Genomic DNA, 15,068 nt, shown 5'->3' with positions numbered 1-15,068 from the left:
ACACAGACTACCATTACCACCTCGGCTTTACAGTGGTGGCAGTGTACATTCACAGCTTGCTTACACTATTGAACATAACAGTTACTTCACCAGTCACACGCTCACACACGTTATTGAGAGCTGCGTTTATTGTTCAGCTGTGGTAGCTGCAGCAGGCGGATTCATAGCTATTTATAGTACCTCAGTTCCGGCTGGTCAATCCCTCGTCAATATTACTCACATACAGTTGGAACAGGTGTGCTTTTAAATTGACAGCAGTTTGCTTGAAAAATCTTGAGAATTTCAATTAGTTTATTTCAGTTTTAGAAATATGGAGTTGAGAATATGTTAAGATTATGAACAAAAAACTCATTGCTATCATTACGATCATACTTCTTTTTCTTCTAATAAGCATGATACGTGATTATTCTGGCTGAGAAACATTATGAAAGATGATCCGTCTTTCATATTTTCAAATCAGTTTTTAATATATTGAGATATTTTGTTGTACAATAATTTAAGACAATTCACAAATTAATTTTCTTGCTTTTTTCTTGCTTTGTTTGATTGTTAGCTGCTTTCTGAGATTTTATTTGTTATCAGTTGAAGAGTTTTTGTGTAATAATGATGTAATTTTCAATGCAATAATACTCAAATTAGCCCAAATGAAATTTCAATATGAAAATACTGACTAAGGTAATTTGAACATGTCGACACAATATGTCTGTTGGATGTCAGCATGTTATATGTCAATTATGTTGTCATGATAATGTCTAATACACATTTTAAACTTGTCTGGCAGTAGCAACATGTTATGGCAAATGTCACATCAATGTTTACTTCAAAGTTTATTTTCCCCTTCCCCATCTATGACATGAAACTTAAAAACGTTGCGTATGGATTATACGTTTATTTTTATTTTCCTATTGCAGAGTATGAACAGAAGTTATTATCATGGTGAATACATGAAACAGCAATATTGTGACAGTTAATGGACATGAAATTCTTCTCATTCACTATCATGTTTATACCTGCTATTGAAATCAACACTTTATTGGAAATTCCATTTTGTGAAAGTCAGCTGTGTGGAAGCAACCATCCTTCCATTGTGTGTGACAGCCATGCCCTGTTGATTACAGGTGAGGTCACACTGCCAGGTAACACACCTGTATTAGGATAGGTCAGCAGGAAGGCCATGACTAGCACCTCACACTAATGTGTTATTGTTAATTTTGATCAGGGACCAGTTCAAAAGTTCAATGTCAAGTAAAAATCTTAATTCCTGAAGTTTAGAGGTGGGGTGGGGTGGGGTGGGGGTGGGGTGGGGTGGCGTGGCGTGTGTGTGTGTGTTAATGGCTCTGCAAGTTTTCCATCCAACTAAATCAACTTTGCTGATTTCTCAATGTTTTATATAGTAACTGAACTAAACCCATCCTATTTCCATTCATATGTTGTTAGGAGTTGTTTAAATACATCCAGCTTTTCCACAAGGTAGGGTTTTATCATCACCAGCAATAGTCTATCTAGTGCAGTGTGTAACATATGACGACAGACTTGATCCATATAAACCTACCCAATAAACTTCATTTGATAAACCTTAAAAAAACAAACAGCAAAACACAAGAATGCGTTCCAAAAGAGGCCACTAAACTCAGAAATTCAACATTTTCAGAATTAATTTTTTGGGGTAGGTGGTATGTCTCAAAACTTAAGGAATTAAGGTTTTTTTTATCTGAAATCAAACTTTTAACTGGTCCCTAACCCAGCAATAAAGTGAGTTGGTTTTTTAACGCTGCTTTCAACAGTTTTGACAATAAAACATTTATAGGGCTGACTTGATAACATATCAACGGAGGACATTTTGAGAAACATTTCACCTGGTGCCTATCACTCATTACTAGCACCAAATTATTAAAATTGTCATGGTAAAACAATATGTTAGGAATTATGATTATGAAGTAATTAATCATTGATTTGAAACCTAAGTCTAACATGTTCACTTGTTACCTCACAATTTTCAGCACATAGCAAATTTATCTCAGTAGTTACTAACTCACTCATCAAAGTACCTGCAGTAACAAGGTGACACATGTTATACATGTGCCTTGCCAGGAACACAGGTTTTACAATAGTTGGTGTGTAACATGTGTAAGGTATCATCAAATATTGTTAGGGACTGGTCATTTATAGTGCTGTGTGTGTATTAACCATCAACACTTATTAATATTTGTTTAATACTATGTTTAAAAGTGTGTTATGTCAGTCCAAAGAAACACTCATAAAATATATCGAGCCAGCATTAAAAAAACACACCTTCAACCAGTTCTGTGGTGTAGTGGTTAGAGTGCGTGATTACTGATCAGGAGGTTGTTGTTAAGTCCCATCCTCTGTATCGCCAGGGCTTGCATTTCAGTAAACTTACTCCAACCCCTGGATCCATTTGTGAGGTTTTAAAAATCTTAAAGATCAAAAATTGCCTACGCTTGATTTTCATTAACATTTTACCGACCAATCAAACGTTGAGATAAGGAAAAAGAAAATGGATAAGTGAGGTACAATAGAACATGGATATAACTAACTAAAGGGACCGGAGAAATCAGTTCATTATATATGTTGTTCGTTTACACGTTTTTGTGATATAAGTAGCCATTCTCTTTCAACTAAAGTTCGTTTCAAGGCGTCAAAAGCAGTAAACTGACCGCAGTTGCTGTAAATAACGATGAGTTGTGCGATCTCCCGATCACTTCCTGCACGATTTCACCGAAAATAATGTAAACATTATTGAATGATTAGCTAATAATGTTTTTTGAAATGGGGAAGACATCGTGTCATTGGAAAACTTAACCAAGTTATAACCGAGTAAGCGCTATATTTAAGACCACAATAGCGAGGCAACACTGTAATTGCTGCATTGACTTGTATTAGCAATGGTTTGTTTAACAGACGGGATTATTCCAATCACATGGACAGGTAAGATTAACATAATGCAAGTTTAACAAGGTTGAATCGTTACCAGTGATTGTGTTGATTCACCGCTGATTTGGGCTTGTCGGGGATCAGATATCAGTTCGCTATATACGTTAGTTCGCCCTAGAGAGTTTGTTATGTACGTGCATCAAATATGATAATATATAGGAGATAAATCAGGGATTTTTTTAACAGTTCGTTGTATCTGTTTGTTCGTTATATCCGTGTTCTACTGTAATTCGTATTGCCTAGAAACCAAAGTCACCACAAGTATTAATGGACATGAAACATCCTTTCCAGCAGAAAGATGTTTTAGGGCCTTCTTATGTGTGTCAGTCCATTTTTTAAAAGTTGAATTTCTCTCAAACTCTATTGTAATCAATGGAACTGGCCGCCATGCTGTTCATATCGCCGACCCAACATTGAGACTGTATTGTAACTCACAATGTTCAATATCCCTGATAAGTTCACAAGATAAAATAAACATTCACACACATACCCCACTGCTAACTATCTATATATGGTACCACCTTAATAAAGATATGGTGTTGTCCAATCTCATTAAAATCAGATCAAGGTTATCGTTGCCGATAAACAAAGATCTGAGGACATCCTATTATGGGTCACGTCAGAACAACCTTTTGTGAACTTTGACTGACTACAGAAATAACTTACAAGAAGTTGACATCAGCCAATTAGAAGGCAGCTTTCTCAAACTTCATGGCACTCGTTTCAACCTGGCGACTTCCATTTCAGACTACGCTTTCACGATCTGGTAAGCAACGCTTTGATTAGTCGGATGAAAGGTCGTCCTGACGTGACCCGTAATGCGATGTCCTCAGATCTTTGTTTAGCGATAGTGGGAACTAAGATCTGATTTTAATGAGATTGAGTGTTGTCAATATGGTTGTCATGGAAGCCAGATTTAACTAATGTCAAACTTAACATAGTTTAACCAACATGGGAGAGAGCATTTTCTAGATCAAAAGTGCAAAGATTAGTACTAGTAATGATAATGAAGAAAACAGATATTCACTGCAAATCTACCTGTGGAGATACTGAGTAAGATCAGATGGTCAGGCTCGGTGATTTGGATGATTGCATCACATTGTATCCCAATGGATCTCTGGATCGATCATATCAATCACTGGATTGTCTGGTCCAGACTTAATAATTTACAGACGGCCGTCATATGGCTGGAATATTGCTAAATGTTATGTTAAACAACAAACAGGACGAATCATGCACCAATGACAACAATGTATAAGTTTGACGCCTTACCTGGCTGTACTCCGGCAGCTTGTTGTCGATGGGTAGACTGAAGCCCATCATGGAGGAGGTGAAGTTGCGCCGGTCAAACAGACACTCGGTGGCCTCGAACATCCCGATGGTGACATCTAGTGACAGACTCTGGACATGCTGGGACGTCTTCTGGGCACACTCCAGAGTCAGGGGCTTCCCCAGGATCCTGAAGTCAGAATACAGCACATCATGGTGAGATGTTCACAACTGAACGCAACTGGGGCATGAAACAATAATGAAGAAACATGTCGGCTTGTAAACCAACTCAAATTAACTACATCTCTGAACCTGTAATAGAGTCTGAATCCAAGGACTCTGGCCTCATAATAAGAGACCACAAAGATCACACCCAGCCTTCGAAATTCATACATGTCTACTAACACAAGACTACTAAATTGAGTTGATGACAAGTAAAAATTCAGTTCTCATTGATAAAATAAAGCTTGGATTCAAACAGCATTCAACAGCAACAAAGCTTTCCAGATGGGAATTATATCCAGTTAGAGTTATCTGCCCCTTGTTACATGAACATGGCAGGCTTGACAGATTGGAAGTTAGAGGATGGGACAGTTTCAAGATGGCTGACTGTATATGAAAGCAACTAGCAGGTGATCATGGTGATGTGAGGCCTTTTTGGCCTCATCCAATCTACTTATACTTATCTAAGTATAGTTTGAATACCTATTTGGAAACACTGAATTTCTTCCAGCTTCCAAAACTATTCTAGATACAAGACCGGAGACAGGGCCTCCTTCAAGACATTCAAAAGTGACAATGTTCTGAACATTCATAAGTGCACTTCCATTAATTCAAGGGCCTGTTACTACTTGCTGCTGCCATTTATTTGACCCACTGTATTGTCTCTTTGAAAGTAAACCTAAAACTATGCATTTGACTAAAAAATAATAGTCTTGGTTCTCAGGCACCGCCCGCATCATCATAAAGTCCGCTGCACGTTTGGTTTTTATTTCCATTTTAAAATTTAAAAAAAAATCCTAATACTTAAATATAATGCGATCCACTATAGCACACAGTAGCTTCCCTTTACATGTGCACTGCTTTACTGCGCATCTCGTGTTTGCAAGAGTCATTGCCTGAGAACCAATTCTTTCAATGTTTTAAGCCTTAAAAATATTAAATAGTCTGATTTTCATTGATCTTGCGTGGTCTTTTACTGATTTCACAATTCAGGTCTGCATAAACAGTGCGGGTTAACTTCTGCGTTTCAATTTGAAAATCATCTCGAAAGACATGCTAACTACTCACCCAATATGATCATATGGCAGTGCTGTAGAGAACTTCTCCCTCAGGTCTTTCAGTGAGGACGTCATTCCACTGAAGGCAATTAACTTTGCCTTATTGAAGTAGGTGTCAGAGATAGTCTTCAGTTTCTCCGAGGCCGGCACCTCGGGGGAGAAGTGATCACCAGGAGTGGAGGTGGGGTTCTCGTGTAGGAGGTTGATGGAGATAAAACTCAGTTTGAGGCGGTATCTACTCAGTTCTGCTGAAGGGTCGTCCAACAGTTTCTGTATGTGATCTGTAGATGGGGGGAGTTGATAATGAACAGTGAGTTAGGTTTCTTTATCAAGCAAATGTTTCTGTTACATAATTCTGAAACCATACTTTTTAAAGGAACATAACTTATCTGTTTTCAATGCAAAGAAATTTGTATTGCTTTAACAAGGTTCGGATGTTCATCACACAATCTTTTTATGGAAATTGGATTATATACCTATATTGAAAGAGAAGATAGAATCTGCCAGCAGTGTAACTTAAATACCATTGAAATAAGAATCTTAAAGAATATTACCATGTTCATCCTAGCATCTTTAAATTATTAGATTTGGTTAAATAGCTCTAAGATTGTACTATTGCCCAAATTGTCTATTTATTTTTATAATACATTGATATACAAGAGAAATCTTATTTAATAACAAAACTCTACTCGTCAGAATGTATTGTATTACCGTATTCGACATAATAAGCGCCCAGGGCACTCCCAAAATTAGAAATAGGGGGCTCTTATTAGAATATTATTTTGTTGAAAAACAAGAGTTGAAAGATCATAAATTTCGTGGTTTATGCTGACAACCTGAAATGTTTATATACGACAGATATATTTTTCCAGAATTTAATTGCCCATAAAGGGTGCATATAACAAACGCATTATGCACGAATAAATAGTCTTGTGTACATTTATCAATCAGAAGGGGTGCTAATTGGAATTGTTCACTAGCCAGTATATTAGCAAACATAGCCGTGGGCACTTATTAGAGCGGGGCGCTTATTACGTTGAATACGGTATGTACTATAGGCCTTTGGCCTCCTCAGTATGGAAATAGATGTTGAGTTAGTTTTCATGCTGCTTTTCGCAATATTCCAGTATTAGACAAGGCAAAGAAAACCAAGAATAGGCTTTTGAAATTGTAGACATCGTGGGAATGGAACCAGGGTCTACAGCATGACAAGCAGATAGATTACCCACTGGGCTACCCAACCACCCCGATGATTAGGATTAACCAACATGAAGTTCATTCTGCATAGTGGATGTGACAGTGTCAACTTACTTTCACATAAATATATGTCACGAAAGGCTGAAACGAGTCATATCATAGTGTCATTTTCAGTGATATGATACACACTCTTTACACAAATGAATACCCATGTAATCACTAGATTCAGGAATCAAAGAGAAATTGCTGGTGTAATTTTTGGAGTTTGTCATAGTATGGAGTAGTAGTTGTCTCCCATGGAGTGAGGAGTTATCTCCCCTGATTGTTTCCCCTGTGAACAGCTGGTACCTTTAGGTGACTTTGGTGCTGATGAGGATGCTGGTCTTCGGTAATCTGTAGATTCACTTCTGGGGAATGCTGAAAAGTAACAAATGACACTCTAGCATAGAACTGATTCAAATATTAAAATCAACAAATGTTCAAAAATGCTTTCCTTCCTGCTCTCATCAACTGATGGTAACTCAGTACAAGCATTAATTCAAATACCACAGTTTAGCAAAGGGGAGTTTTAGGGAGAATTTAGCATAAAACCAACTCCAAATTATATTTTTATGCTACTTCAGAATACATCATACACCAGTATTTTTTCAATAACCATGATATTTGTTTGTTTGAGACAGCCATAACAAGACAAAGCTAAACACTGTTATCCTTGTTTCTGTAGGTGTTTATTGCAATAACACCAATAGACACATAGGTTCCAGTAACCATGGCTACCAAGATATACTTATCTCTAATACAGAGCACATCTAAGGCCATGAACTAATCGATGTTGACACTGGATCATGTGTAGTACAATGATATGCCAATAATGAACTCAGTGTGCGAAACAAGTGCCTGCTCAGTACCTCATGGAAATGTTTCTTCTTCTGTGGCTATTGAAAATTAAATCTAGGTTGTCCGACTAGTGAGATATAATATTGCTGTTCAGTTGTCAAATACGAAAGTTCGAAACCATTAAGGAAATTCCTGCTAAATGGTGAATAGGTTTGAAATGTCTGATTTTTGACATGTGGGATGTACTAAACATTTGTCATATTTGTAATGGGGCGGTCAGGTAGCGTAGTTGTTAAAGTGTTCGCTCGTCACGCTGAAGACCCAGGTTTGATTCATCAGAAGTGCAAAATGTGTGAAGCCCATTTCTGGTGTCCCTGTCATGATATTTCTGGAATATTGCTAAAAGCATCCTAAAACCATACTCGCTCGCTCGCTCACTCACTCACTCACTCACTCACTCATGCTTGTCATGGTCCCTTGTCACTAATTCTGCAGCTGACTGTCGAAACTTGAAATATTTGGTCGAGTAAAAAATGACTGGCTCAAACAAATCTGACACTGGCTAGTATTAGTAAAACATTATCAAACTAGCTTGCCTGGTTGATACTTCACAAACATTATATGTGTACTCCTAGTCCAACAAATACACATCATACAGCAGAACAAGTCTAGCTGCATGTACCTCCGCCTCGCTCAATGTTCTGGCAAGTGTACTTTTATGTCCCGTTGAGAACTGTCACTCCTTATCTATTAGGGTTAATTGGACACACTCTCTGTATAAACACCAGGTAAAGGCTTACATGTGGCAGTGCTGGCCGTCTTGGTGGTGCTTCCACTGTAGTTGCTGGAGAAGGAGGACTCCATCTCAGACTGCGCCGAATCTCGCACCCCACCATGCATGGAGAAGTACAGGTCTTCATCTCTCAGCTCATCTGCATCAACACTCAGGGTGAACTACAAGCTTTCAACCACGTGCACATACAGTTCAAACCAATAGTGTTTCATAAGGAATAAGAGGAATTCGATTTGTATCAAACGTAAGGATGGTCCAGATCAAGCTATTTTACAGGTTACAGAAATGGGCACATTGCCATATTGGCTTGAAGAAACAAGTGAATATGGGCTTTTAATTGAGAGTAAAACGGGTTGAAAATCGTATCATTAAATGACAACTGCCTGTGTGATTACAGATCACTGCATGACCCTGACCTATAGACTCCATCATGATGTCTTCCTGCATGAACATCGCAGTTTGCGGGGACATGTGCGCCATGTGGTGCTCCATCCTCCCAGTCTGTAGATGGCGCTGTAGCTCATACTCCACTCGCTGGAAGTCGGCAGCCTTCATCGGCTTGTCTTTACTGGACCGCTTCTTGCCACTGGAATCATCACTGTTAGCTGAAACATACACAGGGACATCCACCTCAAGGTTAACAACAAACATACACAAGGACAGTTCGGAATGTAAATAATAAAGACTGGGCCATATAATGCTATGGATATGTTATACACCTTGTTATTTCTGACAGCAACATGTCCAACAGGAGTACCATCAAAGGAATATTTCTGTTTCTGTGTGTTAAAATCAAAATTTCCGAATCAAGTGGTAAAGAAAATGAAGTTGAATTGTATAAAAAAGCTGACATCTGATTAGATCAAGAACCCAGGTCAAAGTTCATCCAGGTTTCACCTAGTAAAACCTTCTGAGAGATATCATACCAGAGTAAAAGATCTTATTTTAATGAGATTGTGACAATAAGGCTACAAGGATACAGACAGTACAATATGTATCTCATTACAATGTTTGAATACAGTTGCACAGACAGCCTTGGTGTAAGATAAAGACATGTCTTCGCTCAGGTTCATCGGACAGAGTGTACCTGCATGACTTGACAAGTATCTATGTCTGTTTGTTTGTTGTTTAACGCCGCACTCAGCAATATCTTATGCATGCGTGCGTGTGTGCGTGCGCGCGCGCACGCATCGGCTTGTACTAGTGATGACTAATGCCACTTTTATAATGCTAGCCCACTGAGAGACCATGTCACAATTTAAAATGGATACTCCACTCAGCACAGTACACTGATTCCAAGCTGACCAGTCCTCATTTTATCCCCGGAATGCCAAAAGCAAGGCAGGGAAGCAACAAGTACCATTTTTAAATTTTTAAATTTTTGTATGATGTGGCCAGGGATCGAATCCCATACCTTGCGCTCTGCGAACACATGCTCTATAACACTAGACACACAGAGTTGGACCAAATATCCCAGAGTATCATCTTCACTCACCTGGGGAGGCAAGACCACTGAATATCTCTAGAATCCCATGAAGTTGTCTGGGTGATAATAGCAAATGGAATGCTCCAAGCTGACAGTCAAGTTCAAGCTGAAATAACAATCAGAAATTCAGCTGAAAAATTAATGTGACACAAGATGGTTTAAAGAGAATTAAAAGGCTGTTCATTATATTAAACATGATGCAGCAAAAACATAGCTATAAATTTCCCCAGATTGTGATCAGTTCCTGAAGCCCACACTACTACAGTGGGATCCTGTTAATCCTGAGGAGCTAAAATATTCCCAGAATGTGATCAGTTCCTGAAGTCCACACTACTACAGTGGGACCCTGTTAATCCCGAGGAGCTAAAATATTTCCAGATTGTGATCAGTTCCTGAAGTCCACACTACTACAGTGGGATCCTGTTAATCCCGAGGAGCTAAAATATTCCCAGAATGTGATCAGTTCCTGAAGTCCACACTACTACAGTGGGATCCTGTTAATCCTGAGGAGCCAAAATTTCCCCAGAATGAGATCAGTTCCCTAAAGTTGATACTGCTACAGTGAGACCCTGTTAATGATAACGGTAGCATTCCTCATGAAATCAGAAGGATTAACAAATCATGGTACAGAGTAATTTGTTCAGCAGAAATATTAGGAAATCCTGCTTAACGAAGTCCTGGCTGTCAAGGTCTCTGTGTATATGCAGAACATAACAGATGCTTCTCTTCAGTACTCCTACCTTTGGTCCAGGCAGTGTGTCCACTTGTTTGAGTTTGGCCTTGAGTTCCTGCCTGCCGGAGAAGACTGCCACCTGAATGGGCTGAGATCCAGACACAAGGCAGGTTCCAAGTGACTTAGGCTGTGTGGTGATGCTTTGGTTGATCAAATTCTCGGCTGTGCTCTTGTACATTGAACTTGCTGTTGAGTCATACAGCTGAAATATGAAATAATATTGAAAATTACCAAATAAACAATTGAAAGTCAAGCGATTTATTATATTTTAAACATTTGTTAGTATGACATTGTACCAAAATACATTTTTCTGTACAATTATGTACATATTCTAGCCACTGCAACATGGCATTTTATAACCTATATATACTAATGTTAAAAAAGAAGTGCTTTCCAATAAAGAATAGATTGTATGCTGCTGCATTGTCATTATAATCAGATCTTAGTGCTAGCCACTGCTCCCCAAAGATCTTCAGGACATTCCTTGACAGGTCATGTCTTTTTTAACAACAATTCACCCAACCAATGAGGGCATCGCTTATGAGATTTAATCATGCAACCTTGAAAAGGAGATTACTGGGCATTCCTAACAACAGTTACGAGTTGTATGACTGATTCCAGTGCTAGAAACTGATTATTTCTCACTTCAAAGGGATAAATATTGAACTGAAAAAAACTTTCCATAGTCCATTTTCAGACATTTATTAGACATTCCTGAATTTTCTCATGTCCAGTTTGCAAAAGGTTATTCTGATGTGACATGTGATGGGATGTCCTCAGACCATTGATGTTGCACTAGCAGTTGCAGTTGATGCAGTTGTCAAACCAGTTATCATTGCTTGAAATCTTTGAATCAAGTGTTTTCCAACTTCATGGTAAAATTGCTCTTTATTGAATTTTGTGATTTTGCTGACTAAGGGCTCACACCACTCATGCCTTGACTTACTCTTGGTGACAGCTCCGGGGAATCAGGTCCTTGGTGCTGGCTCGGATCTCTGAAGAACTCATCAAAGAACAGCGACACCCCCATCACATGGATGTTCTTGTGAGCAATACCAGCCGGCTCAGACAAACCTCCCAAAGGATTGTCCACAGGACTACCATCCTGCTCGGTGGCAATGTCATCAAAATATTCCATCCTGTAAACAGTGGAGGAAGACAAAATGAAGGCCAGCATACACTCCCACAGTTGATGCAACAGTCATGCCAAGGACAGTTACCTTCTGATCGGTCTTTATATGTTAGATCTAACATAACAAAATATTCCATTCTGTAAACAGTGGAGGGAGACAAAATGAAGGCCAGCATACACTCCCACAGTTGATGCAACAGTCATGCCAAGGACAGTAACCTTCTGATCGGCCTTCATATATTAGATCTGCCATACAGGGCCCCATTCCACAAGGTGATCGTAGCGCAACGACAGTTGTAAGTCTGTGTTAAAGTATGGTAGTTACGATAACCTTAGCTCTACGATAGTTTTGTGGAATGGAACCCAGGATGTATTTCTGGGAATTTAATAAAGTAGCATAATCATCTCATACCAGAATTCACTGTCAACACTTCATGGATTTGTAGACACTACGTTTGTCCATTGTCCATGAATACATGCCTTGTGGTTATTTTAACCCAATGAATCAAGCCGCATAGTTTCAGGAGAGGAAACCAGCAAGTACCCAGAACAATGAGCCCTCAGATTACATAAACAGTCTTCAATTTAAGCCTGACTGTAGTATTATTCTGTTCGGTTCAGTAAGTTCAGCAAACAAAAGACACATGATAATATAAATTGTAAAAAAAATAATGTTAGGAGCCAAGTTTAGGTAGGTGGACTCAAAAGTTTTTGGCACAGACTGCATAAGCAATATTTCCTATGCCATAGCATTCCTATGCAATAGCCATGCTGCCATCTTCTCAACACATTATTAGAACATCAGTGAACTGTAGCATTCACCCAAAGTTCATACAGAGAGTAGGGCTTCTTTTGACTTCTGTGTGTCAACTGTATCAAGTATATTAGCTTTAAAAAATTACATGCATCATTTTTGCACCACAAAGCAGCTATATGTCTCACGAGTGATTGAGGAATGTAGTGTCCACACACCCCTGAAGTATTGACAATGACCAGAATGTGATGTGTTCATATCATGAGTAGCCATACATTCAGTTATAGCTAGGATCATGTAGTGTAAAGGCTGGATGGTTGGAAACATATCTCTGGTTTTCATGAACTAAATACAGCATACCTTTCAACCTTGAGCTCCAGGGCCACACCTCGGTCTGCCCCCTTGTGAAGATGCTCCAGTCTGATCGTGGTGTCTACAAAGGACATCTTTATCCTGGACAGAACTGGAACATCAAATCATCTACATGAACAACAAAGATCGTAATTAGCAGTTTGTAGCATGAGATTCTCAATCAGCCATCAATAATATTACCCGAGTCGCCAAGCCTGACACATTCTCCCGAGGCAAAGGAGTTAACTGACTGTAAAAAGTCCAGTTTCCTCCCTTGCTGAAACTACACTTGAATTATGGATTGGATTAATGTGTCCAATGCATAGTCCAATCAAAATTGCGTAGCGAAATGAACATCTGGTTCGTCAACTGCTGTGGTTCTGGTTCGTCATGCACATGTTTTGATGCACGTTGCAAAGTAAGGCCCGTATTATGACAATATAGATCTTGATTATCGATCAGATCATCTTGACTGGGCACTACCATTTCGTTTAAAGTAAATGCAAGCGATATGAGAGGTGGAATCTGATTGGTCAATAGGAGGGACATAGAAGGGATATAACTCGTAATAACCACTGGTGGCGCTACGATCGAGCCAAGAATTTCCAGCCAAGTTCGGCAAGGGTGGAAACTGGACTTTTACAGTCGGTTAACTCCCTTACCTAAGGAAGATGAGCCTGACCAACAAATCTTCAATTGCTTCTTACCCGGTAATTAGGAACAGCAAAGGGGGACACATGGGGACCAGTTTTCACCCTGACCCTCCAGAAAAGTCTACTAACCTGCATCAATGGTCTGGGCAAACATCTGGACTCCCTCGAAGCCTGTGGTTTCTTCGGCTGCTTCTTCTGTGAGTTTCTCAGATTTGAGGACTTCCTGCGCCAGCTGCATGCTGGATGTCATGTGCATGCTGTTCAACATGGAGAGGGTGTCCAGACTGTCTCCTACAAACACATGACAGTGAACCAGTGAGGGTTGACATACTCACCAATATCTTAATGTTATTATGGCAAAATGTAACCAACTGAATCTGGGCCAGACTTTGACACCCAAATCCTCATCTAGAAGCATTAATACAGGACTTAACCTGAAACAAAACTGGGTTCACAGGCCTCAAAGTTGCAACTACTTTAGTTGCCATGGCGACGGAAATTTCCACTTGGTGACTCATATTATTTAAGGAAGAGAATTTATGGATGTCAACTTCTTTACTATGAGGAACACAACGTTTTGGGGTATATACTTACTCATCAGGTGAATAATTGCTATGAGGAAAAGAACATATATATATGTACCTGTAAGAACAACAAAAGTGGTAACATAATAAAGGCGGAAACTTAACAAGAGAAGCCAACAGATGATTGGCGCTGATAGGTGATTAGCAATGGACAAGTGGAAGCCAAACTTGACAGTAAATTAGTGCTGATAGTTGTTAGAGATGGACAACTAGAAGCCAGGACTTAAATTATCACTGACTGGTAATGGGCCAACTGGACAGGACTGGACCATCTGATTCTTTAAACATTGTTTCAGCAACTTAAAAATACAATCTTGTTTCTTATGACTTTTTTTAAAACTGACGGGGCAAGGAGGGAGAATCCAATTGTAATTCTTTTGTGAGTTACTCTTCTTTAAACAAGTTAAAAGTAAAATTGACATTAATGAACCAAGTGTCCTCTTTTGGCTTCACACCTTGCGGCTTTAAATCTACAGAGAAAAGCTTTGAGCCATGGTGGCGATGGTAGCTTCCAGTGTAAATCTGACTCAGTATGAATGGACAAGCACAAGCAATTATATCAGAAATGAAAGATGCTGGAAGTACAAGGGCGGCATCATTACATGACGCAAGTTAATATGATAGGGATCATTAATTTCATCAAACGATGACTGGCATCAATTAGAGGCTGGTGTGTATTGGAGGCCCTACATCTAATAGAGGAAATATGGTAAGTTTGAGCAGCTGGCATCAGAACAGTAACCAATAAAACTCTCAATAAGCAAGGTATCTACCACTGTCATCCCATTGTTTGGGTTGTATTGTCAGCTCGAGGCCAGTGACCTCTACTGTTGTGCTGTCCGTCAGCAGCGAGGTCCATGGGATGGAGACGGAGATACTGCCGATGAAACCATCCACGATCTCAAGGGGGATGTTAACACTCTCCAATGCCTCATTGAGAGCCTGTCATAAAGAAAACACAAATAATTATCATGATTATTACTAAAAATAACTGGACATGCTAAAGTTCCCATAAAAAGCAATCTCATTAAAATCAGATCTTAG

At 39.2% G+C, this 15,068-nt stretch overlaps 1 protein-coding gene across 2 annotated transcripts in view; it reads right to left on the bottom strand.

Moving 5' to 3' along the window:
• LOC124131891 (autophagy-related protein 2 homolog A-like) overlaps positions 1-15,068 on the bottom strand; it is an 81,632-nt gene that overhangs the window by 60,439 nt on the left and 6,125 nt on the right. For both annotated transcript variants that reach the window (XM_046495402.2, XM_046495403.2), the window contains exons 2-12: positions 14,798-14,966; positions 13,570-13,731; positions 12,797-12,899; positions 11,497-11,689; positions 10,558-10,752; positions 9,827-9,923; positions 8,748-8,936; positions 8,339-8,470; positions 7,050-7,118; positions 5,515-5,785; positions 4,228-4,414 (exon numbers count right to left, since the gene is read on the bottom strand). In XM_046495402.2, coding sequence (XP_046351358.1) covers positions 4,228-4,414; positions 5,515-5,785; positions 7,050-7,118; positions 8,339-8,470; positions 8,748-8,936; positions 9,827-9,923; positions 10,558-10,752; positions 11,497-11,689; positions 12,797-12,899; positions 13,570-13,731; positions 14,798-14,966 — 1,767 coding nt within the window. The remainder of the gene's footprint in view (positions 1-4,227; positions 4,415-5,514; positions 5,786-7,049; positions 7,119-8,338; positions 8,471-8,747; positions 8,937-9,826; positions 9,924-10,557; positions 10,753-11,496; positions 11,690-12,796; positions 12,900-13,569; positions 13,732-14,797; positions 14,967-15,068) is intronic.

The sequence above is a fragment of the Haliotis rufescens genome, unplaced genomic scaffold (genome assembly GCF_023055435.1).
Source record: "Haliotis rufescens isolate VD_foot unplaced genomic scaffold, xgHalRufe1.0.p SCAF_3, whole genome shotgun sequence".
NCBI lineage: Eukaryota > Metazoa > Mollusca > Gastropoda > Lepetellida > Haliotidae > Haliotis > Haliotis rufescens.
Note: the sequence above shows the minus strand (reverse complement) of the source record. Positions and strands in the feature narration are given on the sequence as shown.